A 25,266-nucleotide genomic window follows, 5' to 3' on the forward strand; every position below is an offset into this window, starting at 1 on the left:
GATAAACCTGGATGAATAAATATTGCAAATATATTTCCTGTACTAGTGTTTCTGTAAATAAAGTAATTCTCACTACTTTATGTTAAATTAAAGCCAAGAAGCCCCCTTCTCTTCCCTTCCTTCCCCTTCCCTTTCCCTCTCCTCTAATCTACTCTCCCTTCTCTCCTCCCCTCTCCTTTTTTCTTCTATTATTCAAAATGAGTACCAAGTACTCTTTGTTTTGTAATTTCTGTATTCAGGAAATATAACAGAGCTTGTTCAGGAACTGCCTGCACTTCTTATAAATTCACATCACCAGCATTCATTTATAATTTCAAAGGTAAGACACGTAACACTTTCAAATAAATATTAAAGTTAAATATTTAATATTTTATTTATTTATTTGTTGCATTTATATGCCGTACACTCTGAAATGGACTCTAAGTGGCTAACAACAGTTATAAGTATAATACTAATAAAAAGAACAATAAAAACATCAATAAAATCTACAATGCAAATACTAATATTCAATCTTAATTCCAGGCCTACCGGGAATTAGAGTTAAATATTAAAACTACAAAATATTCCACTCTTTGGCTTTTTACAGAGGTTAAATAATTGAAGGCTAAAGTATATGTACCAGTAAAAGTGCTAATTGTTAAAGTGCCATTATATTTTCCTTGGATCATTGCTGTTGTTTCTTAAAAGGAAGAATCAAAATGTTAATACAGAGTTCTCTGTGGGTTTACTTTTATCTAAAGCAATTGGTCCCTGAAACAAATTAGATTCCTTCCTGAAACTTTTAAAGCTTCTCTGTTCCACATCACCATTGGATTGACAGGAACAATAGCAATGATTGAATTGCAATTTTTAATTATAGCCAGTCATTAACTTGAATTATTGAACATTACCATACATTACTATTTTATTTTAATCTTATACCACCCAGGGCTTTTATTTTTGTATGTTATTTAATTAATAGACAAAAGTGGGTTATAATTTCTATATAAAAGCTGGCATGCTGCTGGAATATCAATATGCCTATACATAAATGGAAACAGATAAAAATCCAATATTGTTTTTAATATGCAAGGAAAGCATTATTTCACTGATGTTTCCATTTTTCTAAATAGTGTTCTATCTTCTTAGAATGGACTATGTCTGCCAATGAGATAAAGCAGAAGGTGACTTTCTAAGCTTTTGCAATTATTCTTTGGGGAATTTAGCTAGTTTCTTTCTAAAAAAGGCCAAGGTTGATACTAGTTCATAAGAAGAAATCAGAAGATCCCTCTTAATAATATATTTATTGTTTCCTACTGAAATATGACAGTTCATTTTTCTAAGAAATAAGTTGTTACATATGGAAAGACCAATTACTTGAGCTTGCTCTTTTTGCTCTTCTGTGTAAGCTTTGTGCTTATGTTCGCAAGAGAAGAAAGAGTCATTACCAAAAAGTCAACCAACAATGTCTGGAAATTATCTCTTTCACATGACCAATAGAAAGAACATCAGAAATGATGCATCACAAGAAGAGTATCTATCTGGTTGCTTCTGGACCTTGAGTTGGAGTGACATATTAACAAAGGAGGATAAAGATCTGCTTTCTCATGTACGTAGAGTTCATTGTGCAATAACAAATCATTCCAAAGAAAATAGTTTTGGTGTGTTAAAGTCATGAACTTTTAAGGAGAAACTGAGAAGATTGCTATTTCCTCTTTTCACTTCAAGGGGGAAAACATAGTAAATTGTTTTCGTCCCTTGACTCAAAATCATTTTAAAAATGCACCCCAACCTGTTCTGAGGATAGGCAATGTGCATGTTTAACTACAGTTTTTCAAGCAATGGAGACCATAAAAGCATGTGTCTAGAAAGAAATGCTCAATTTTTCTCCGGAATCTGAAAGACAGAAGAGAAAGGTATGATAAATCAGTACAATGACAATATGCTAAGTGAAGCAGGCAGAACTGAAAAGGATCTGTGGAAAGTAGTAGTGTATTGGCATAGAACATGTAGTTAGTGGACTTGGTTGTTAATATGTTGTAATAGAACTGTTGAGATTCATGTTCAGTGAAGAAAATTCAAAGCTTACTGCATAGGATGATTCCAAGCAAAATCATTAGAGGGAATGTTACTTCAGCTAAAACCTAGTAGATGGTGGGATGTTGAAGATGCTCTCCCTATGGGGTTGTGGAGCAGGAAGAATCAGGAGCGCATCGTTTTCTGTTATGTCTCCATCTCTGTGGAACAGATTTCCCTGGGCATCTAGGTGGGGTTTCCTCTGCTGGTTTTTAAGAAGGTGGTCAAAACAAGATGAAAAATTGGAATTTTAATAGGTAAACATTGCCAGATTATTTCTCTATTGTATAACTAGACTCACTAAAATAGGTTGATGAATTTATTTATGTATTTTTTGTGTGTTTGATACTATAACCAATGGGATTTTTTAAAGATTGCAATGGTATAGAAATATTACGACCGAGTGACTAAATGAATAAATGAACTAATTTTCTTGTGTGTTTTGACAGGGAAGTGAAGAACAATGTGCTCACCAGAGGAAAAAGAAAACATTAACATATTATTTCAGCATCAATATTCATTTATGGTTACAAAGGTAGGGTGAAAACAGTAAAAATGGTATTAAATGCAACTTTATTTCTTCAGAGTCTTATGGATATGAAAAAAAACCTCCACATCGTGCAGCTTATGCTCCACTAAAATTATTTTACTTAAAGTACAAGAGCCTTTCCTGAACTTTCAGAATCAGGTTTTTTTTCATTTTTCTTAGAAGATCATTCTTCTTTCACATTCTACGTTGGAAAGCTTTTTGTTTATTATTTATTTATTTATTATTAGAACAAATTATACATTAGAATGGGACAGGAATGGAAAAGGCATGCATTCTCTATCCTTCTAGCTAAGAAAATAAATGCATCTAATTAAAAGAGCTTCTCTTTGAAAATGGACTTTCACTCATCCTTGTTCATAAGATATCCAGCTATTTTACACGTATTTTGGAGGAGACAAAATTAAATAATTAAAGGAAAGTCATCCTTTCCCAAACTTTTTCCTGTTGGTATATCTCTCCATTTCTTTTCAGATAATATCTACTTCCTGTGAATTTGGAATATTTGACTTACTGAGAGAGTCAGATGAATCTCTCTCCTCAGTGATTATTGCTGAACGTTTAAACACCAGTCTTACTGGGATGGAGAACCTGCTGAACTGTTGCGTGACTTTAAATCTTCTGAAAATGGAACGAAAGAATGACAGAGGTAACTAAGTTGGAATCAAAAGTGCCCCAAATCCTTTATAATTATTACAGATTAACCTATACCACAGATGGTAAATCCTTTGGGGTTGATGTGTCTATTAGAACTGCCCCCACCCTCCTTGTCTTTCGTAAACTACTCGAGACCCACCTATATCGCCAGGCATGGGGGAGCTGAGACATCTTCCCCCAGGCTTTTTATATTTTATGTTTGGTGTGTATGTGTTGTTTGGTTTTAAATATGATAGGGTTTTATATGCTTCTTTTTTAATATTAGATTTGTTTCGCTGTAATGTTGTTGTTTTTAATTGTTGGGAGCCGCCCCGAGTCTTCGGAGAGGGGCAGAATACAAATCTAATAAATAATAATAATAATAATAATAATAATTATTATTATTATTATTATTATTATTATTATGTGTCACACGCCCACTCCCAAACAAAAGAGAAACAATTATCTGTCCCCCTTCTACCTGCTGTCAATCTAGGTCACTCTGACGAACAGAAGTAGGTGGCAGCCCCAAGGCTGGGCCTGAAGATGAGGGCCCAGAGCTTGACTTTTACATATGTCATTGGTTTACTATAATCAGTTCATACTATTCAATTCAGATCTCTACTATGCTGAACTGTATTTCAAGCACTTTATTTCCTGCAATAGTTATTTTGCATAGAAGTTTTGGCATGGTTTTTTTTCATTGTTCATTAATTTCTTCTAAATGCTTCATTGTTTCTACGTAGTGATTTTGTTTTGTCCACAAATTTATTCAGTTTTGTATTTACAAATCCCAAGAACCCATTTGTAGTATTTAAGAATGACTTGGCCTTTATGATGTCCTATTAATTTTTTTAAAAGTATGGTACTTTAAAATATTTTGGAAGGTTTATAACAGAAAGCCTGAGTGCAATTTGAAACATTCTGGGTGATAGATTACATGCCATAAATAACTGTAGACCAACCGCAAACTTTTCCCAATGTCCATTACCCATTGCCACTGTAACTGAGTCAATCCAGCTTGCTGCTGGTCACTTTCTCTTTCCTTCCTCCTTTCCCAGCATTAGAATCTTCTAATAATGTGTCCAAAGTAGGACAATTTGAGTCTGATCATTTGATCTGTAAGTGAAAATTCTGGGTTGGTTTGTTCAATGATCAGTTTGTTTTCTTGGCTGATCATAATATTCTCAGAGGTATTTGCCACAAACATCATACAGAAGCCAACAATCATCTTTAATAACCCATTGTATTTGTTTTTATTCAAAATATAAGAACTTGTATATTGAGTAATATATTTTTAAATTTTCTTTTTTGTGTTAATAATAATCTTAATACTACTTTCCTCTTTCCCTTCATTTTAAGATCTATATAGAAATACAGAATTTGCCAACCTCTATCTGGCAAAATCAAGTCCCAAGTCTCAATATTATACCCTGAAAATATTATGTGATATTACCTCTCCAGGAATTAAATATTTGCCTGATGCAGTGAGGTAGGAAGATTAATTAGTTTTTAAAAGAAATATAATACAAAAGCATATAAATAAAAACAATTTGCTCTTTTTCAAAATCATTTTTTCTCCCCATGCATGAAGACTTAATATGTTATTGTCATATTTTATTCACTTAGTTGTTACAATATATAGAAACACCATTGTCACTCAGCGTAAGTCTAGTTTATATTTTCTATTGTTCTTTTCAAATTAAAGAAATCCATATTTAGGAAATGAAACGATGAAACTCCTCTCATCATTTATCTCCTCCCCAGTCTTCACGTTCTTCCAGTTTTTGCATTTCTTTAAAAAGAATTCTCCAATTACTTTAATCATATTCGAACACAACCACAAAATAGTATTTTTCATTATTCTGCTTTCTAAAAATGATTTAAGATCACAAAAGAAAGACATAAACTGGAATAAGTAAAAAGAAGGTTAAGAGAATATAAAAATGCAATAAAATTTCGAAAAGAAATGAAGAAATAAAATGATTTGTAAGTATCCTTGTAAATATCATATTTGCTAAGACATTAACTTATTCCTTTATTCATATGCTATACTATTGCTTATCCTTCAATTGAGTGTTACATCTTTTAGCGAAACTATACATACCTGGTATATACTGTATTTTAGTTGTTTACTGTAGAAAAAGTAAATCATACCAAAAAAGAAACAGACAGAAGTGAGCATGTATTTATTAGGGTTGATCCAATTGAAATTGCATTTCTTCTGAAAATTGATCTGAGGGTCTAGGTCTAGAACAACTCATTGCTATCAACTCGCCTTAGCCAACTCTCCTCAGCCAACTCACCATGGGACAATTCAGCACTGTATTAATTGTTTCATTCAGTTACTTTTATTATTAGTGACAAGATTTTTGTTGAAATTATTGTAACTCTTGTACTTCTTTATTTTATTATTATTAGCTCTGGCTCCATCAAAATTAATGTAACTTTTGTATTCATTGAATTGCCCCACAGAGAATAACTTTGCCGCAGTGAGTTGGCCATGGCGAGTTGTCCCATTCTGTGTTTTGATGCAGTTTGGCTTTCTAAATTAATGTGAAAAAGCACATCTTTATACACTGCTAAAAAAAAAAAGGGGGAACACTTAAACAACAGAATTTACTCCAAGTAAATCAAACTTCTGTGAAATCAAACTGTCCACTTAGGAAGCAACATTGACAATCAATTTCACATGCTGTTGTGCAAATGGAATAGTTGTGCAAATGAAATATTCCATGAGAATATTTCATTCATTCAGATCTAGGATGTGTTATTTGAATGTTCCCTTTATTTTTTTTGAGCAGTATATATCTAAAAAGCTGATTAAAATAGTCTGAAATCATTTGAGGTTTTCAATTTCTTTTGATTCAGAGATTCACCAAGTCTCATTCTAGTTAATCTCTGAATCAGAACTTGTCATTGTTCCAGGCAGAGTACCTCCTTGTGGGAGGAGCCTTGTGAAGCCTTGTAAATCTAAACTTTTAGATCAGGGATTGGCTCTATTTCAATAATCAGTAAACAGTGAAAGTAAGAGTATCTTTCCCCCCCCCCGTCTTGAACAAACTTTTAAATCAATTTAGTAGAATTAATCCCTTGAAATATATTATTCACTGAAAGATAAAACAATAAAGATGAATAAGAATGCTGTCTTGAATTAAATATTTTTCTCTGTCTTGAATGTCTTGAATGTTATATATAGGTATTTTTTTAAAAATAAATGAAACTGATTTATCCTTAATGTGTATAGGATTGCACTGCACAACAAAAGTAATTTATGTTTAGCTGTGTATAGGATGGCATTGCAAAATATTTCAGCTTCAAGTGATCAACCATTTAGACACTAAGCCATTTGAAATGATTTTTTGATAATAATATAGGGACCTGCATAATATATAGTGATACCTCGTCTTACGAACCCCTCGTCATATGAACGTTTTGAGATACGAACCTGGGGTTTAAGATTTCTTTGCCTCGTCTTAAGAACCATTTCCATCTTACCCGGGTCCGTGGGCTCTCTTATTGGGCATGCGCTCTCTTACTGCCGTAGGGATTCCCCTGCCCTGTGACTGCCACTGCTGGGATTTCCCATTTATTTCCTGCCCCCGCTGGGATTCCCCACCTCCTGACTGCCAGCCGAAGCACCTGGGATTTTCCCTTGGCTTTCCAGCGGCTGGTTGAGAGGACTCCCTTCCTCCTCTTCCTACCCGGTGGGAGGCAAAGCGCTGGGTATGTGTGTCAGGCCGCCCCTCCTGCCCTCCCCAGCCAAAAATGCAAAGCTGGGCCATGGCCACTGAAGGACGCTTGAGCCTCCCAGTCCTCCTCGCCCCTTCATCCCGCCCATCGCCCTCAGCTGGCAGGATCCTCCACAGCTGGATGGCAGAACTTGCCTCTCGAGCCCTCTTGCCCGGTGGGAGGTGAAGCTCTGGGGTGTGTGTCAGGCCAGCCCTCCTGCCTCCCCAAGCTGAAAATGCAAAGCTGGGCCTCCACCACTGAAGGAGGCTTGAGCCTCCCAGTCCTCTCCAGCCTGGGGGATCCTGCCGGTCAAGGGTGATGGGCGGGATGAAGGATCATGGAGGACTGGGAGGCTCAAGCCTCCTTTGGTGGTGGCCTGGCTTTGCATTTTTGGCTTGGTGGGGCAGGAGGGCTGGCCTGACAGTCCTGGAGTATCCTGCTGGCCAAGGGGGCTGGGCAGGATGAAGGGGCAGGGAGGACTGGGAGGCTCAAGCCTCCTTCGGCGGCAGTGGCCCGGCTTTGTGTTTTTAGCTTGGGAGGGCAGGAGGGCCAGTCTGACAGCCCCCTAGCACTTTGTCTCCCGCCGGGCAAGAGGGCTCGGGAGGTAGGTTCTGCCAGCCAGCTATGGAGGATCCTGTTGGCCAAGAATGATTGGCGGGAGTGTAGGGGAGGACTCGGAGGGTCAAGCCTCCTTCGACGGTGGTGTCTCAGCTTCCGGGTTTCTGAGTTTTGGGCTTGCATGCATTATTCTCTTTTACATTGATTCCTATGGAAAAATTGCTTCGTCTTACGAACTTTTCATCTTACGAACCTGGTCATGGAACCAATTAAGTTCATAAGACGAGGTATCACTGTACTTAGTATTTGATGATAGAGAGAGAATGTGATAGTTACTCTATTTGTGCTGCCTAACCATTTGCTTCTAAAATATTTTTTCAGGGAAGGAAAGAATCAAATTTCATCAATATTTGGTGTTTCCTCAAACAATTTATTTCACGCTTTTTACCGGTAAATCCACTATTTCTCAATGTTTTACTTTCCAAAAAAAGGGCTAATAAATGAACATGGTTATCAAATCTTCCTTGTCCGACTTTGTAAAAATGATTAATATTTACACTATCAATGATTTCTCTTTATTTTTTTGTTCTCTGTTCAACCTCTTTGTGATGTCACTTCAGTATTGTAATTGTCTAAGAATTCCTTTGTACTGTGGACTTGTGTGATCTAAAACTAGAGCTACATATAAGGGTGAAAGACTTGAAGTGTAGTGTAGTGTAATGTAGTGTAGTAGCTATGGTATTATAATATTATATCTTCTTCTGTTCAAAATTAGATTCTAATGTTACAAATACAGCCTATATTCTTGTTAATAATCAGAGAGAAAACATCACATGTGGCAGACATATCTCTTTTTCATACATATTATATTTTATGTATGTCATGTAATATTTATTATATATAATATCATATATCATATATGTTACATAATATTTATTATATTATATGTAATAATATAACTTCATTCATAGCTGCCTGGAGTCCCTGAGAAGGGTGGCATATAAGTCAAACAAACAAACAAACAAACAAACAAACAAACAAACAAACAAACAAACAAACTTGTAAATATAAGAGCAAAAGAAAAAAAAACCCTGTTATTCAAGCTATCCAAAGTCCTCTGGAGATAAGTGGCCAATACATTTAAATAAATAAATAATAACAATAAGAGTCTAAATATCTGGTTTATTGTGTAACCAACCATAAAAGAGAAGTCAAATATTTAGTGCAAATTCTTCTATAGCACAAATTATATGTGCATAAATAAAGGTTTCCTGAAGCAAATGAACCTGTGTTTCACTTTCTTGGAGATTTCCAGAGTTCAGAGGCTACTGGAAATAATGGATGTATCCTTTGCCAGCCTCTCTCTGTCCTTCTTTCCACAATCTCTTTTTAAGGAAAACATTTTTTCTGTATCAATTTTTGATAGCATTTTTCTTGAATAGCACTGGGCTAATCTGACCCTGTAGGTGAGGGGTCCCCAATTCCTGGTCCATGGGTTGACGCTAGTCTGCGGCATGCCAGCAACCAAGCCGTGCAAACAAGCAAAGCCCTATCCACAGGATTACAGGCAGCATGCAAAACCAGGCCCCCTCCAGTCTGTGAGAAAACATTTCTCCATGGAATTGTTTCCTTGATGCCCAAAACGCTGGGTGCCACTGTTGTAGGTGACCGATAGACATCTCTTACTCTTAGGGATGTAGATTGTAAGAAAGTCTGAAATCTTTGTGCAAGCAACATTCATGACACTGTCTAACTGGGTTTTGATCTGAACATGTGAAATCTGCAATGAGAGATAGTATAGAGACTGTTTTTGTTTCTGGGAGTCTGATGAAATAGATTTCCCTTATCACATATTATCAAGTTAATATCAAAAAAGTTAATATCACAGATTAACTTTTTGAAGTTGATGTAGTACAGTGATGGCGAACCTATGACACGCGTGTCACCACTGACACACCTAGCCATTTTTGGTGACACGCGGCCGCCGGAGAAACGGAGCTTTAGGGAGTGCAATTGCAACCGCAATTATTATTATTTTTCCTCTCCCCTTAATTAAGAGGCCGGGCGATTTTCGCCCCGCCGATATTTGCGATGGCTGGGAGGGGCGAGAACACCGCCTCCCAGCTGATTGGCGTGGTGCCAAGCATCGAACGGTGGTTGGCTCGCAGGGGCCGCTGGGAGCGAGGGGAGGGGTTGCAGGCCTCCTCCCTTCCCCCTGCCCAAGAAAGAGTTGTAAGAAAGAAAGTTGTAAGAAAGCGCGCTGCTTTCTTGGAAAGCCAGCTTTCCTGGCCAGCACAGGGCTTTCCCGCCGCTCCCTCCCTCCGAAAACACAATGGAGGTCCACAGCGAAGCCGAGTGGAGCAACGGGAGGCTCAGGCTGGTGGCGGTAGACCTCCGGGTTTTTTTCGGCGTGGGGGGGGCAGGAGGACCTTCCTGGCTTTCCGGGGCAGCTGGCTTGAGACTTGTGCCGGTCAGCAAAGCCAGCTGCACGCCGGAGATGTGGAGAGAAAGAAGGGAAAGAGAGGGAGGGAAAGAGGAGAGGACAGAAGGAGGGAGGGAAGGAAGGGAGAGAAAAGTGAATGAGAGGGAGAGAGAAAGGGAGGAAGAGAGGAAGGAAGGGAGACATAAATATAAAGAGGGAGAGAGGGGAATAGGGGAAGGAAGGAAAAGAGAAAAAAGTGGAAGGAAGAGAGAAGAAAGGAAGGGAGAGAGAGAGAAAGAGAGAGAGAAGATAGGAAGGAAGAGAGAGTGAGAGAGAGCAAGAAAGAAAGAGGGAAAGATTGAGAAAGGCAGCGTGTGTGTGCGTGCGCGTGTGTGCGTGCCGCTGATGGTCCGGGAGCTTAGCGTGTGCGTGGAGAGATGAAGAGAAAGAGGGAGAAACGCAGCGTGTGTGGGGTGTGTGTGTGCTGCCAGCGTGTGCGTGGAGAGATGAAGGAAAAGAGGGAGAAACGCAGTGTGTGTGTGTGTGTGTGTGTGTGTGTGCTGCTGATGGTCCGGCAGCTGCAGCGTGTGGGGGGGGGGCGCCAATGCTAAGGCAGTCCGTCCGTGGTGGGGCTGCAGGGCAGGCACAGCAGCCCAGGGAGAAAGAGGGAATTGAGAGCAGCCCAGGGAGAAAGAGAGAGGGAGAGATGAAGGGAAAGAGGGAGAAAGGCAGGGAGAGAAAGATAGAAGGGAAGAGGGAGGGAGAGATAGAAAGGAAAGAGGGAAGGAGGAAAGGGAGGGAGAGATAGAAAAAAGGAGGGAAGGAGGAGAGAAGGAGGGTGAGGGGTAGTAGGATAGGGAGAGGGAAAAGGAAGGGCTTGGAGAAAGGCAGGGTGAGAGAAAGATAGAAAGGAAAGAGGGAGGGAGGAAAGAGGGAGGGAGACATAGAAAGGATAGAATTATAGATGCAAGAACTCGCTCATGTGTGATAGCGCACGCCCACACTTTATTTATTTATTTATTTATTTATTTATACTTATACGCCGCCCAGTCCCAAAGGGATTGTCACTCAGACACTGTACTTTTCCGCCCACCCCGAAAAAAAATTAGAGGGAACACTGCCCTCGCCCCTCTGCTCCCTGCTCGCCTTCCAGAACGGTGTTACAGGAGACGGTGCTAAGGTAAACCCTTTCCGGGTTATTAATTTGTAATTTTAAAAAATCATGCCGGGCTCGCAAAAAAGAGAGTCTGAAAAAAAAACCATTTGCACCATTTGCTTCCTCCTTTGGCGGCTCATAACTAGATTTTTAGAACCCCCCACCCCCCTTGATAAGCTTTTACTTGAATCTGAACAGTTTGGGGGTTCGCCAAAGAGAGAAAAGTGAACGAGAGGGAGAGAGAAAGGGAGGAAGAGAGAAAAGTGAACGAGAGGGAGAGAGAAAGGGAGGAAGAGAGGAAGGAAGGAAGAGATAAATATAAAGGGAGAGAGGGAGAAAGAGAGGGAGGGGAAGATGGGAAGGAAGGAAAAGAGAGAGAGAAAGAGAAAAAAGTGGAAGGAAGAGAAAAAAGGAAGGGAGAGAGAGAGAGAAAGAGAAAAAAGTGGAAGGAAAAGAGAAGGAAAGGAAGGAAGGTTGGGAGAGAGAGAGAAAGAGTGTGAGAGAGAAGATAGGAAGAGAGAGGGAGAGAAATGATAGAATAAAGGGGAGAAAAAAAAGAGAAATGAGAAAATGATTGAGGCAGAGAATGACAGGAAAGAGAGAGAAAGATAATTATGCATATTTGTTATTTAAACTATAAATATCACAAAATTATGTTTTTTTCTCAAGGTGACACACCACCCGAGTTATGCTCAGTTTTTTGGCGAATTTTGACACACCAAGGTCAAAAGGTTGCCCATCACTGATGTAGTACATCAAGGCTCCATAATCTTTGAATTCTTCTTGGTAAATTACAGATTACATTGGTAAATAGAGGTTGTTCTGTCTGGGTTCCTCCAGACGTCAACACCAACTAAAAAGAGTAGCAGACACGCTGGTAAAAAGCAAAGTCATTTTATATCTTTGAAAACAAACACAGATAACAAAAACTGTTCTTACAAACTGGAATGCTATGAAGCTTCACAGAAGAGTCACGACGGCCAGACAATACAACAGGCTTCTTGCTGGCACACACACCACTGTAGATAATAAAACCCAATCCTCCCCCAAGTTTTCAGCCTTCGAGGCCACAAGCCAGAATCAGAGATGCCAAGGATCGAAGCAAGGTCACAGGACTCCCAAAAGATAACTCTCCACAATACAGGAAGGGCGGGCCTGCCTTTTCAAGCTTTCTGAGGAGAACCACACCCAAACCCAGCTGTTGCCTATTAGGGATGGAAATACCTGGCTAATTGTCCCCTTCTTTGTGCTGCCCTACTCTCCCTCATATCTATGATGGCTTGTGCGTTCTCATCTAATGACTCCAGGCTACTCGCTGGGGAGAGCTCTCCCCCGGGGATCTCAGGCTGTTCTCCCTCCTCCTTGTCCTGACATTCCTCTTCCCCGTCTGCCTGGTCCTCCTCCTCCTCCTGTTCCTCGTCCTCCCCCTCTGAGCATGGAGCCGGCAGAGTTCCAGCCGTTCCCTGAGGAGCCTCAGACTGAATCACAACAAGAGGTGTTCTTTTTATATAAAATAATGTGTAAATTTCAATTCTAGGTCAGAAGAAAACAATGAAGCCTTCTTCAGGTGTATGAATGAGGCTTGGTGTTTGCATGGAAGAGAAGTACTGACTGCATTTGATCTTTCTGAATTTGAATTCATTTATGATATAGGTGGTAAGTATCACAAAATAAAGTCACTTGCTGATTATTAATTTAACCGTTTTAGTTTTAAGATTTGGGTATTGGGTTCTATGACCTCCTGCATTGTTTTACAAATATTATGGTTTTAAGATCAGAATTCCTTTGGAGATTCTATATTGCCAAATCTGCTTTCAGAGCTTCTCTGTCTTAAAAAGATTTATTAATTACTTTTGGCAACTTTAAGTTTTAAATGGCTTAACTAAGCATCATTCCTAGATTATCCCCGCCTCTTTTCCTGTTTTTTCTTCTCTTGTCTGGATTTATATTATCAAAGTGTATGAATGTGGAAAAGCAAAACAAAAATCTGAAGTCTGGAACAAAGTTGGCCCAGGACAGAAAGAAACACAGAATTGCATTTGCCCTGGTAATGCCTTGAGGATGCAAAACACACTGTTTAAAAGCCTGATATTGGACTACTGGATTTTGGGTGCCTATTCACATATATAATGTATTTATGTGCATAGTATCTTATTACAATATTACTTGACACTGGTGTCAATCACCAGTACATTTGCTGAAGAGATCAAGTCCTTCTGCTGACCCTCATCCTTGGGGACTCAAACTTGAAACACGGAGTTAGCATACCTCTATGGGAATTTTTGTAGAGCCTTGGCGTACATTGTTTTTTCCCATATATACTGGCAACAATTGCTGATCTTATCCCCCAAAAGTTAATTTTTTATTCTAGTAGGCCAATATGGTTGGGGGAATGCTAATTTAAGAGGATTTTAAAAAATGAGAATTAGCTATACAGTGTTCCCTCGCTTTTCGCCGGGGATGCGTTCTGAGACCGCCAGCGAAAGTCGCATTTCCGCGAAGTAGAGATGCAGAAGTAAATACACTATTTTTGGCTATGAACAGTATCACAAGCCTTCCCTTAACACTTTAAACCCCTAAATTACAATTTTCCATTCCCTTAGCAACCATTCAGATTATTACTCACCATGTTTATTTATTAAAGTTCATTAAAAAATATTTATTAAAGGCAGATGAAAGTTTGGCGATGACATATGATGTCATCGGGTAGGAAAAACCGTGGTATAGGGAAAAACCCGCAAAGTATTTTTTAATTAATATTTTTGAAAAACCGTGGTATAAACTTTCCGCAAAGTTCGAACCAGCGAAAATTGAGGGAACACTGTAATATGACTAATAATAATAATAATAATAATAATAATAATAATAATAATAATAATAATAATTTATTAGATTTGTATGCCGCCCCTCTCCAATGACTCGGGACAGCTCACAACATAAACAGTGTACAAATACAATTTTAAAATACAATTTAAAACCCTGAAAGATGGTGCTCTAATGTTAGCTGTGGATCGAGGAGGACTCCCAAGTTGTGGACCCTCTCTGAGGGGGTCAATAATTCCCCCCCAGGGTGATGGATGGACAGATGGTATTGTCCTTGGGAGGCAAAACCCACAGCCACTCCATCTTGTCAGGGTTGAGTTTGACCCATCCAGACCCCAACAGCCTCCAGGCACCAGCACATCACTTCCACTGCTTCACTGACTGGACATGAGGTGGAGATATACAGCTGGGTATCATCAGTGTGCTGATTGATGATGTAACCCAGCGGTTTCATGTAGATATTGAATAGCATGGGGGAGAGGACTGACCCCTGAGACACCCCACAAGGGAGTAACCTAGAGGTTGACCTCTGACCCCCCACTAACACTGACTGTGACGACTGGAGAGGTAGGAGGAAAACCACTGTAAAACAGTGCCTGCCACTCCCAACCCCTCCAGCCGACGCAGAATGATACCATGGTCGATGGTATCAAAAGCCGCTGAGAGGTCGAAAAGCACCAGGACAAAGGACAAGCCCCTGTCCCGGGCCTGCCAGAGATCATCCATCAGCGTGACCAAAGCAGTTTCCGTGCTGTAGCCATGCCTGAATCCTGACTGTTGGAGGGTTTAGATAATTTTAAGAAAGCTAATCTTGCACGGCGCTGCAAGCAGTGGCAGCAGGATGGATTAATTTTAACTATGCTTAGATTTCATTGGGTCCACTGAAAAAATATACGGATTAGGTATCTATGAAAAGAAGATATGGAAAAGAAAGCCACAGGAAAAAGAATGAAAAAGAATAGCTAATAAAATAGATTTTTGAAAAATGGAACATCTAGTCTATTGAAAAAGAATAAAGAGAAGCATTTTACAAAAATGAAGGAAAGAAAGAATTTAGGTAATGTATTTATTAGAATATTTCTTATACTTCTTTTTATTGCTGTACGGAAACTAGAAAGCAGACTTTGATGTTGGAATTAACAGAGGTTGCTGAAGAATCTTAAAACAGTAAAACTGAAAAACCGTTTGAAATATATATTTTCAAATTTTATTTTATATAGTTCTTTCTTTTAATTTTGTCCTTTTTCAAGGAAGCTGTGGTACCCTTTCTAAGGAACTGGTCGCAATGTATCCACATTGTACTGTGACAGTTCTTGACCTCCCTGAAGTAGTGGAAACATCAAGGAAGTATCGTGCCTTCTCAGAAACATCGCAGATTACTTTCCATGGAGGTAAACTGGAGTTTATTCTAGCATTCCTGCCAACGTCAGAACATAGTGAGATGGAAGAGCTTATTTGCTTTAAATAGTAGATGGGGAGACCAACTAATCTTCCAGGATGATGATAATTTTAATTATTTCATTTCAGGGGATTTTTTTAAAGATCCAATTCCTGAAGCAGATTTGTACATTTTTGCCAGGGTCCTGTTTAATTGGAATGATGAAAAGTGCCTGCAGCTGCTAAACAAAGTGTTTAATGCCTGTAAGCCTGGTATGTACCTATGTATTTATGAAAACTGCAAACTATGGCAAAGGAGCTAATCCTCTTTACTTTTGCATACCGTATTTTTCAGAGTATAAAATGCACCAGAATATAAGACACACCTTAGTTTTTGGGGAGGAAAACAGGGAAAAGAATTTTCCTACCAGATATTCATCTCTTAGTCTGGTCAGCTACAGCACATTATTTTATCCCCTGGTTAGGGCTTTTTAAAAAGCCTTATCCAGAGAGAGTAACAATGAAAGAGCTTACAAGCGGGTAAGAGCTTGGAACATCTTTAGCACCTGGTTAGAGCTGGAAAGAAACATTTGGAGCAAGTTAGAGCAATGAAAAAACCCTGCAAAGACTTAGGGCTTGGAAAACACTCTAACAATGAAAGAACCTGCAAGGTAATAGCTGGGAAGATTGTTAGCACCTAGTAAGGGCTGGGGGGAGGGGAAGCTTCGGAAAAAAGCTACATTCAGAGTATAAGACACACCTGAATTCTCAGTGTCTTTCAGGGAGGAAACAGGTGTATCTTATACTCCGAAAAATACGGTACTTATGCTGTTGAGAGAACTTTAAAGTAAATTGACATGAGTCTTTATTGATTCACCCTTGGGCCATATCAAAATGCAAAGTTCCAGAAACAAATTACCGTATTTTCCGGCGTATAAGACGACTTTTTAACCCCTGAAAATCTTTTCCAAAGTGGGGGGTCGTCTTATAGGCCGGATACTGCGCCCATTCCACAGCCGCGGGCGGGAGGAGGGGGGGGAGCGGACCCGCGCTCACTTTCGGCTCCGGGGACTGCGGGTGGCTATGGCGCCGAAAGGAAAAAGCGCTGCTGTTGCTGCTGTCGCTGCCGCCTGAGGCGGCGGCACTCAAATCTGGCGTGGTGGAAAATCTGGAGGCAGGCAAAGATTTTCCACCACGCCAGATTCGAGTGCCGCCGCCTCAGGCGGCAGCGACAGCAGCAACAGCAGCGCGTTGTTTTTTTATTTCCCCGTTTGGTTTCTCTTCACAGGCGGGAGTTCGGGAGGCAAGGGAGCGCTCGAGGAGACAGCGTCTTGCGGCATCGCTCAGCAACTTCTTTTTCCTTTCGGCGCCATAGCCATCCGCAGTCCCCGGAGCCGAAAGTGAGCGCGGGTCCGCTCCGCCCGCCCGGTTTGCAAGCGGCGGAGATCCCGGGCTGCTTGGCTGAGCGGGGCTTCCATTCAGGACGGGGGCAGGAGGGAGGGAGGGAGGGAAGGGAAACGCAGCCCTTTGCCTCAACCCGCCGGCTCCGGGGACTGCGGGTGGCTATGGCGCCGAAAGGAAAAAGAAGTTGCTGAGCGTCCCTTCGTCATAAACTCAACGGGAGGCGATGCCGCAAGACGCTGTCTCCTCGAGCGCTCCCTTGCCTCCCGAACTCCCGCCTGTGAAGAGAAACCAAAGGGGGAAATAAAAAAACAAGGCGTCGGGCGAGCGCCAACCGATTCCGGAGCTCCCTCGCCGGCTTCATCGAAGCGCTGCTATTGCTGGACGACGCCACTCCCGCCGCCGGCTTTGCTGGGGTGGAGCGCCACTCCCGGCGGCAGGAACTGCGGGGGGTAGCCGGAGTAACGAGCCCTTGCCACAGCTATCCGCCGCTTCTTTGTTCTCCGCCTTGCCTCCGCTACTCCCGCCGCCGCCTTTGCCTCTTGCCCGGCGGGGAGAGCAAAGGCGGCGGCGGGAATAGCGGAGGCGAGGCGGAGAAGAAAGAAGCGGCGGATAGCTGTGGCAAGGGCTCGTTACGCCGGCTACCCCCCGCAGTTCCTGCCGCCGGGAAGCAGCCCCTTTACATTAGCGGTGGCTGCAACGGCACTGGCGATGCGGCCGCTAGCCGCTCCGAGCGGTGTGGGAATGCCCACCCCTCTCACAGTCCGGTCCCGGGCTGACAGTAAAGGGGCTGCTTCCCATCCTCCTGCCAGCTTGCTCAGAAGGAAACCTTCTGAGAAGGAGGATGGGAAGCAGCCCCTTTACTGTCATCCCGGGACCGGACTGTGAGAGGGGTGGGCGTTCCCACACCACTCGGAGCGGCTAGCGGCCGGATCGCCAGCGCCGCTGTAGCCACCGTTGTGGGAGGAGCCTCAGAAAGAAAATAAGAGAGAACAAGAGAGAGAGAGAACAAGAGAGAGGGAGAGAGGTGATTCTTGAAGCATATGGTAAAAAGCACCCAAATAATAAGAAACACCCCCCCCAGCCCACACCTGTGTTTGAAAAGAATAAAAGAGAAAAAAACCCCAGCCCTCAACTGGTTTTGGAAATGGTTCGAGTGTGTATACACACACACGTAAGGGGGGGAGAGAGACAGGGATGGAAAAAGAGGAGAAGTGAGAGGGAGAAGGAATGAGGGAAAAAGGGAGGAAGAGAGAGAAATGAGAAACATGAGAGAGAAAAGGGGGAAAGACAGGAGAATAACCCAGAAATGAGACAGTGGTATAAATTTGAGGAGGGATGATTGATGATTGACTGTATTTATAAGGGGATGTTACATGGGATTGTATATATGAGGGGGTTATTTATGTGTGTGTGTGTGTGTGTGTGTGTGTGTGTATGTATGTATGTATGTATTTATTTATTTATTAGATTTGTGTAATTTTGGTTGGTGGTGTGCCCCAGGATTTTGTAAATGTAAAAAATGTGCTGCGGCTCAAAAAAGGTTGAAAATCACTGCTCTAGCAGGTGGTAAATCAGCACTCCTTTTAACTGACAAGGGACCCATTTCCCAGACTTTGATCATTTCCCCAGGTATTTTTGTACCTACTTGACCAACATTATTAGTGGTTGCAAAATTGAATGTTAAACTGGATGCATTTATTTCTGCCTGTTTGTATTTGTTCTTATGTTTAACCATTGAAAATGTACTTTTCCTCCAAAAAGAATCCTCTTTCCATATTTCTTAGGCAACATTTTAAAATAACTTTAAAAGCTGAGGTCATATTATTCACCCTGCTCTGTATCATAGCACACTGCACAGTACTGAAAATTGGCAGGGTCACTAATTAAACCCGACAAGTTAAAATCTGTTTAAGTGACATTGCAAGAGGATAAAGACAGAAAGTGCGGAAAGAGGAAAAAATGGATGGGCTGTTTGGATTGCCATATCATGATATCACATACAGATTCTCATTCCATAATAGATTCTCACATAGGTGTCAGCATGCTGCATGTTAGACTGAAAGATACCTGCAGAATAGATGGTAGGAGAAAGAAAAATAGCCAGGTTCACCTTTTTGTGTTGACAAATTATGATGAGTTATAATAATAAACTTAATTGTGGTGAGGAGAAATATGAGAGGCAGACAAGACAGATAGACAGAGACATATGGAGAGATAGACAGAAGAGTGCTCCCACTTGGCTCTCTCTCTCTAAATAATTCATTCATAATTTTAACAATAAGATCTTCATCATTAGTAATTAAAATATTGTGTTATCATGTTCAGAAATGATTTTTTTCTCAATGCAAGTACATCATAGACCTAGACTCAGTCAGGTCTATGATGTACAGAAGAGGGGTAGTCTTATACGGCGAGTATATCTCAAATTCTATATTTTAACTGGAAAAGTTAGGGGGTCGTCTTATACGCCCAGTCGTCTTATACGCCGGAAAATACGGTATTACTAAAAATTGATAAAAAATTAAAAATGGAATTTGATAAAATTATAATTTAATTTAATTTAATTTAATTTAATTTAGTTTAGTTTAGTTTAGTTTAGTTTAGTTTATAGTCAACAATAAAACCCCATAATAAACCCAATAAAGCTATCCAATCAAAACCTATGTACATACCATTTGGCCATGATAAGATGGAAGCAATCATGGCCCCAGGTCTGCCGGCAAAGACAGGTCTTCACAACCTTTTGGAAAGCCAGCAGGGTGAGAGCAGTATGGACATCGAGGGGGGGGGGAGTTGGTTCCATAGAGCTGGGGCAGCCACAGAGAAAGCCCTCCCCCCTACATTGTTTAGTTGATGGGACCTAGAGATGGCCAATCCTGTGGGATCTTACTGGTCTTTGGGAGGTGTGCAGCACCTCCGGTAAATAGTCTGGTCCTAAAATGAAATTGAAAGAAAATATGATTTAAAATGAAGTGAAATTGAACAAAATGCAATAATTTGAGATATAGATAAAATATGATAAAATTATGTTTCGGTGTCACCTTTGCGATCTACCCAGTGATGGGCTGCCAAAATTTCTTATATATAGAAAGAGAATTTCTTATATAGTAATTTTAAAAATATCTATAAATTTTATTTTTCTCATATCATTAGGAAGGTGGGCTATCCTAATTGTAAATCATGTCCTTCTAAGTACCTTGCTTAACAATTGCCTTGTTTAATTAATGCTATAAGTGAGAGGAAATACTGGGAGAAGCTGTAACAAGCAAATGATAGTGTGAGATAGGATGAAGAATTAGATCAATTGTGTCCACCAATTGACTTGGAAAAGTGCCTGTTATGAGAGAAATAATCTTAAAAGAAAGAAAAATAAAATTGTTGCAGAATATTTACTTGATGTCACCCCCCCCCCCAAAAAGTGACATGGGGCTCTTTTTTTGAATGGAAAAAGCATTCTAGAGTGGTACCTCTACTTAAGAACTTAATTCGTTCTTAATTAATTCATAATGTTCTTAAGTAGAAAAGTTTGTAAGTAGAAGTAATTTTTCCCATAGGAATCAATGTAAAAGCAAATAATGTGTGCAAACCCATTAGGAAAGAAATAAAAGCTCGGAATTTGGGTGGGAGGAGAAGAAGGAAGAAGAGGAGGAGGACAGTCACTGCCGAAGGAAGAAGGCGAGGTGAGGGGAATCAAAAAAATCCAAAACTTTAAGGCTTTTTTTAAAAAAAGAGGGACTCTGAGGTGGCGAGGAGGAGCATGCACCTCCCATACACCCGACGTGAGGCTGCCTCCCATACACTATGCCAGAGAGAGAAACCCAGGCGGGTGAGAGGAAGGAATCTCCCGCTCCTTTGACCAAAAGGTGGCTGCTGCTGTTGCTGCTATCTGCTTCCTCTTCCTTCCCATGCTGAAGGGCTTCCATCTCCTCTCGCTCACTCAATTTGTAGCTGGCGCCGTTCGTTCACTGTGGTGACTCCTCAGTTTGGCTGAAGCTGAGTTGATTCAGCCGGGACGAAGCGCCCATTTTGCCTTTCCGTGCCCAGATGCTCCGGGAGGCAACTTTGCGTTGGGTGTATGGGTGGCAGTGCAAGGGAGTCACCACAGCAAAGTGGTTTATTCCCTTTTCAAGCACCCAGGGAAAGGAGAACATTCCTTCACTCTGGGCTGCCCAGAGCAAAGGGAGCATTTCTTTTATCGGGGTGCTGGCAAAGGTTTATTCCCTCTCCAAGCACCCAGAGAAAGGAAATGCTTCATTCACTCTGGACTGCCAAAGCCTCCTTAAGCGCCACCGAAAGGCTCCTCTGGCAGCCCAGAAAAGCCTGAGATGGCCAAGATTAAAAGGGGAATGCCGCTCTCAAATTTCGTGGGAAAATTTTCTGGGCTCGGGTTCTTATGTAGAAAATGGTTCTTAAGAAGAGGCAAACAAATCTTGCATACCCAGTTCTTATCTAGAAAAGTTCTTAAGTAGAGGTGTTCTTAGGTAGAGGTACCACTGTATATTTTATGAAGCAAGAAACTTTTTATTTCCAACTTGCTTTACATAGAATAATTTGGCATCTGTGTATTTTTCTTCATGATTTAATCTGTACCACATTGAGATATACTAGGACCAGTCAAAGAAAGTGCAAGCTAGCTGACAATATGGAAAGGAAGGGAGAAGATGGTGGCAGTGGGGAAAACTTTGGAGGTATCTTCATAAGTGTCTGCAAAAATGAGGATACACCTTCAATGACTTCACGGCTGCCTTGGGACATAAACCATATCCAGCATGCCAAGGTACCTTGCTTATAAAGTGGCCTATATCTAGCTAGTTAAATTTATGTCATTTACATTATTGATCTTAATAGTCAAGAAATTACACTGTTGTAATTGCAAAGTAGTCACATCTGAAGTGTATGTTATTATTATTCCTAAACTATAATTCATTATATTTTGACAGGTGGTGGAGTATTAATAGTAGAACCAACATTAGACAAAGATAATACTCTGTCTTTTCCTGTTGCCATTTACTCCATCATACTGCTGCTTTATACAGAAGGAAAAATGCGGACCCCATCAGAGTATCATTCATTCCTCAGCACAACTGGTTTCAAAGATATACAATTTAAAAAAGGAAATATATTTGATGTCATTTTAGCCAGGAAATAATGTTGCTAAAGTTGCTTCATGCATTTCAAGTGTTGAAAGAAAATCATTTCAATATACTATACAGTACATTGTTGTAAAAGCGCACCATTGTGCCTACCATCCCTGTCCTACTATCCTATTATCCTTTTTTAGCACTACTTTTTCCTTATATTACATTTATGCAAACTACTATCCTATACATGTTTGACAAATAAATAAATAAGTAAATAAAAGTAACGACTGACTTTGATTATATAGTGACTGTCTAATCTCACTTTGCCTGAAGTTATCAAAGTACAATTGAGATCCCTGCCATACAGGTTATACCTGGAAGTATAATTGTACAAAAACATTCAACTTGAGTGTTTCTAATAGGAACTTATTTTGAGTCTTGTAATAGTCAGGAATATGAAGTGTAATGTTTGGAATTTTGACTTCACTTTCAATATCTGGTCTGCAATTTCACCATCTATTATCTTTTAGACTTAGAGAGGGGATGGCATTTTTGACAGGAGAATTAGAACACTTGACATCCAAGAGATACAAGTAATTAATTCTACTTTGAAATATTTTAATATTAATTTCTAGGGTCTTCAGTTTCTAACTTTGATGACTTAACTATTACACTAAACTGTCTCTCTCCTATATAATTAGAATAGGTAATGACTCTTTGGAAAAGGGGACTCTTCCCACATCACTTGTGAGACTTATATAACGATGTTTTAAAAACTAGTTCTTAAGATATAGACTGAGTAAGTTACTACTTGCTATCATTCCTAAATATAGATGAAAAGATCTTAACTGCAATTCTCACAGGAGGATTAATAATTTCTGTATGTTCTTTCTCTCTAACAGATGCCAAGTTATTTAATATTTAGAGTTATGTCAGCAATATATTGTGTATAATATGAAATAACTATGGTGACCTGGGTTATAAGAAAAGCTTTTGATATGGTGATGGACAATTAATAAAATAAGAGATAAAAAGCAATTTATTTTATTTTTATTTTTTGATTAAAATTTATTATTCCAGTCTGTTTGAATATCTACTAATATTATTTTTTACATACAGAGAAAATTAAAAAATATGGCATCTTTCCTCTTTTATATTTAATTTGGATTTGGAAACTTATTAGACAATCTTGTAATAGTCAAGGTATATGAGAGAAAGGAATTGACCTCCTAGAGGAAATATTGAATACACAAACACTTTGGTAAATGTGATTAGTAAGTACAGTATATACTTAACAAGGTTTTGTTAGAATTTGGATTTGGGGAAAAAACAGCCAAAAAAAAAGGCTATGCACTCCATTATTATCTTAGTTTGCAGTTTTTAGAGATGGGGAATGAATGAATGAGGGGAATAAGCAGACATAATAGATATTGGTGATACAAAGCTATGAAAAAGAATATGAAACAATTGATAGAGTCAGTGGTGAAATCCATTTTTTTTACTACTGGTTCTGTGGGCGTGACTTGGTGGGTGTGGTGTGACTGTTTGGGCATGGCTTGGTGGGCATGGCAAGGGAAGGATATTGCAAAATCTCCATTCTCACCCCACTCCAGGGGGACGATAGTGCAAAATCTCTCCCCCCCCCATTCTGGGGCCAGCCAGAGGTGGCATTTGCCAGTTCTCTGAACTATTCAAAATTTCTGCTACTGTTCTCAAGAACCTGTCAGAACCTGGACGGTGCGTAGGCGAGTGGCAAAGTCATTCGTCGATTCGCCTTCAGATTGGCGCATCAGTGCGAATTGGTGGCGGTAGACTCAAACTGGAGTTGTTGGTTGGAAGTGTGCGGCAAGCTTGGTTTGTAAGAGTGTCCGGGTCGACCAGAGTGAAAGTTAAGCTATAAATCATTGGTCTGCAATAACTTAAAAATATAGCTCGCTTCCTGTCGTCACCAGCGTCCTGCAGGTTACTAGCTTGCAAAAAAATACGAAATTTGAACCTGTAAGATGTCTATGACTCTGCGTCCGGATTGAAGAAGGCTGGCGGTGGAGCCATGGGCGAGCTCATGGTTGTTAGCGGGAGTTCGACCTCCTCATCACCACTGTTAAATCACTGCACCGGAGACTATTGCTGTTCAAAACATATTTATTACGGAAGGCATAACAACCAACTGATCCTCTCAACAGTAACTCCCAACAAGGGCAAAGGCTAATCCATTGCCCTATTTATACTTTTTCTTACGCATGGGAATTTCCGCTGACAACCGTTTATTTTTGGCGGCAACCCAGAACTAGCCGAGTCTTAGCCAATCAGCAAATTTCTCTTATTTCTTTAAACGAACACAACACTTTCAGAACCTGTTGGCTTTCACTGCTGGATTTAGAATAAAATGCCAGGCAATTTCTCGAAATAAGCTAGCTTAGAAACAAGAAAGTTAATTTGTAAAAGATAGCCTAGAGAACTTTGGAAACAAACCAATATTTTGCAATGCTTTAAAAAAAAACCCTGAAAGCATTACCCAAGGGTACCTAGTGTAACTTGAACCCATGCTGTTTCTGAATCTCTAATGACAATATGAGAGGATCAGATTGTACTGGCAGATTGATTAGGAAATATATGGGGGACACACCTATACTCTGCAAATATATATCCCCCTCTCTGACTTTTTGGGAAGTTGTGTATAGAGGAGATTTAGTCTGAGCATCTCACAAAATTATCACTGAAAGAGCGACTTGTAACGGCTTCTGCTCAGCTTTCATGCGGATAAGACTTCAATCGCCAAAGGACTGTCTGTGAAGAACTGCCTGCTTTACATGTAAGAAGCTACTAATTTACTATCCAATTTTTTGGGAATTTTTTCTGTAATGAGCATTAGACCAGTATTTTCAAAGACTAAAGAGAAATTTAAAGTAATTGCAATTTTGAAATAAGACTGAAGGAGTCTTTACTTTATTAAATTGCACAATAAAAGCACTTGAAAGAAGTATAATGATGATTGCATAGAAGGGCTATAAACAATTATCTGATGGTAGTTTTCTGATTAATATCTCTCATTAATTCTTCCCTTGCATTTTATCTCTATTTTAAGAATATCTATAGTTTAGAAAGAAAGAAAATTTGAAAAAGTAAATGGTACTATTTTATGTAAATACATTATAATTCAATTCTTCTTTATTTCTTCTTTTATTTTCTCTTGATTAGCAAACTCCTTACATTGGAATGTAGATTTGAATTTTTCGGGGGAGTGGGGAGGAAAGAAGGAGGAAGGGAAGAAGGAAAAGAGACCAGTTTCTTGGGCTAGACAGAGAAAGTGATACAATTTCATTCAATTTAATGAGGGAGAGAGAAAGAAAAGGAGAGGAAGTCCACCCTTCACTCTTTTATAATTGTCAGTGAACTTGTAATAAGGTAAGTGTCAGGCCAGGAAGACCAGGTCAAAACATAAGTTTTTTTAATATAGCTTTAATGAAATTTTCCA

At 40.0% G+C, this 25,266-nt stretch overlaps 1 protein-coding gene across 1 annotated transcript; it reads left to right on the forward strand.

The window, feature by feature from the left end:
- The first annotated feature begins 1,789 nt into the window (after positions 1-1,789).
- LOC139166862 (acetylserotonin O-methyltransferase-like) lies at positions 1,790-21,859 on the forward strand. Its single transcript, XM_070751026.1, has 9 exons — positions 1,790-1,895; positions 2,505-2,590; positions 3,077-3,251; positions 4,601-4,730; positions 7,910-7,978; positions 12,644-12,762; positions 15,180-15,320; positions 15,457-15,579; positions 21,651-21,859. Exons 2-9 carry the CDS (start codon positions 2,519-2,521, stop codon positions 21,857-21,859), a joined length of 1,038 nt encoding a protein of 345 aa, XP_070607127.1. The 5' UTR covers positions 1,790-1,895; positions 2,505-2,518.
- The last annotated feature ends 3,407 nt before the right edge of the window (positions 21,860-25,266 follow it).

The sequence above is a fragment of the Erythrolamprus reginae genome, chromosome 4, assembly GCF_031021105.1.
Source record: "Erythrolamprus reginae isolate rEryReg1 chromosome 4, rEryReg1.hap1, whole genome shotgun sequence".
NCBI lineage: Eukaryota > Metazoa > Chordata > Lepidosauria > Squamata > Dipsadidae > Erythrolamprus > Erythrolamprus reginae.

What these genes read in the sequence shown, in the direction of transcription:
- LOC139166862 (XM_070751026.1), top strand. Translation starts at nt 2,519, where the DNA reads ATGTGCTCACCAGAGGAAAAAGAAAACATTAACATATTATTTCAGCAT. An exon ending in GGAACGAAAGAATGACAGAG is followed by an intron (nt 3,252 to 4,600) that starts GTAACTAAGTTG and finishes CTTCATTTTAAG; the next exon opens with ATCTATATAGAAATACAGAA. An exon ending in TTATTTCACGCTTTTTACCG is followed by an intron (nt 7,979 to 12,643) that starts GTAAATCCACTA and finishes TTTCAATTCTAG; the next exon opens with GTCAGAAGAAAACAATGAAG.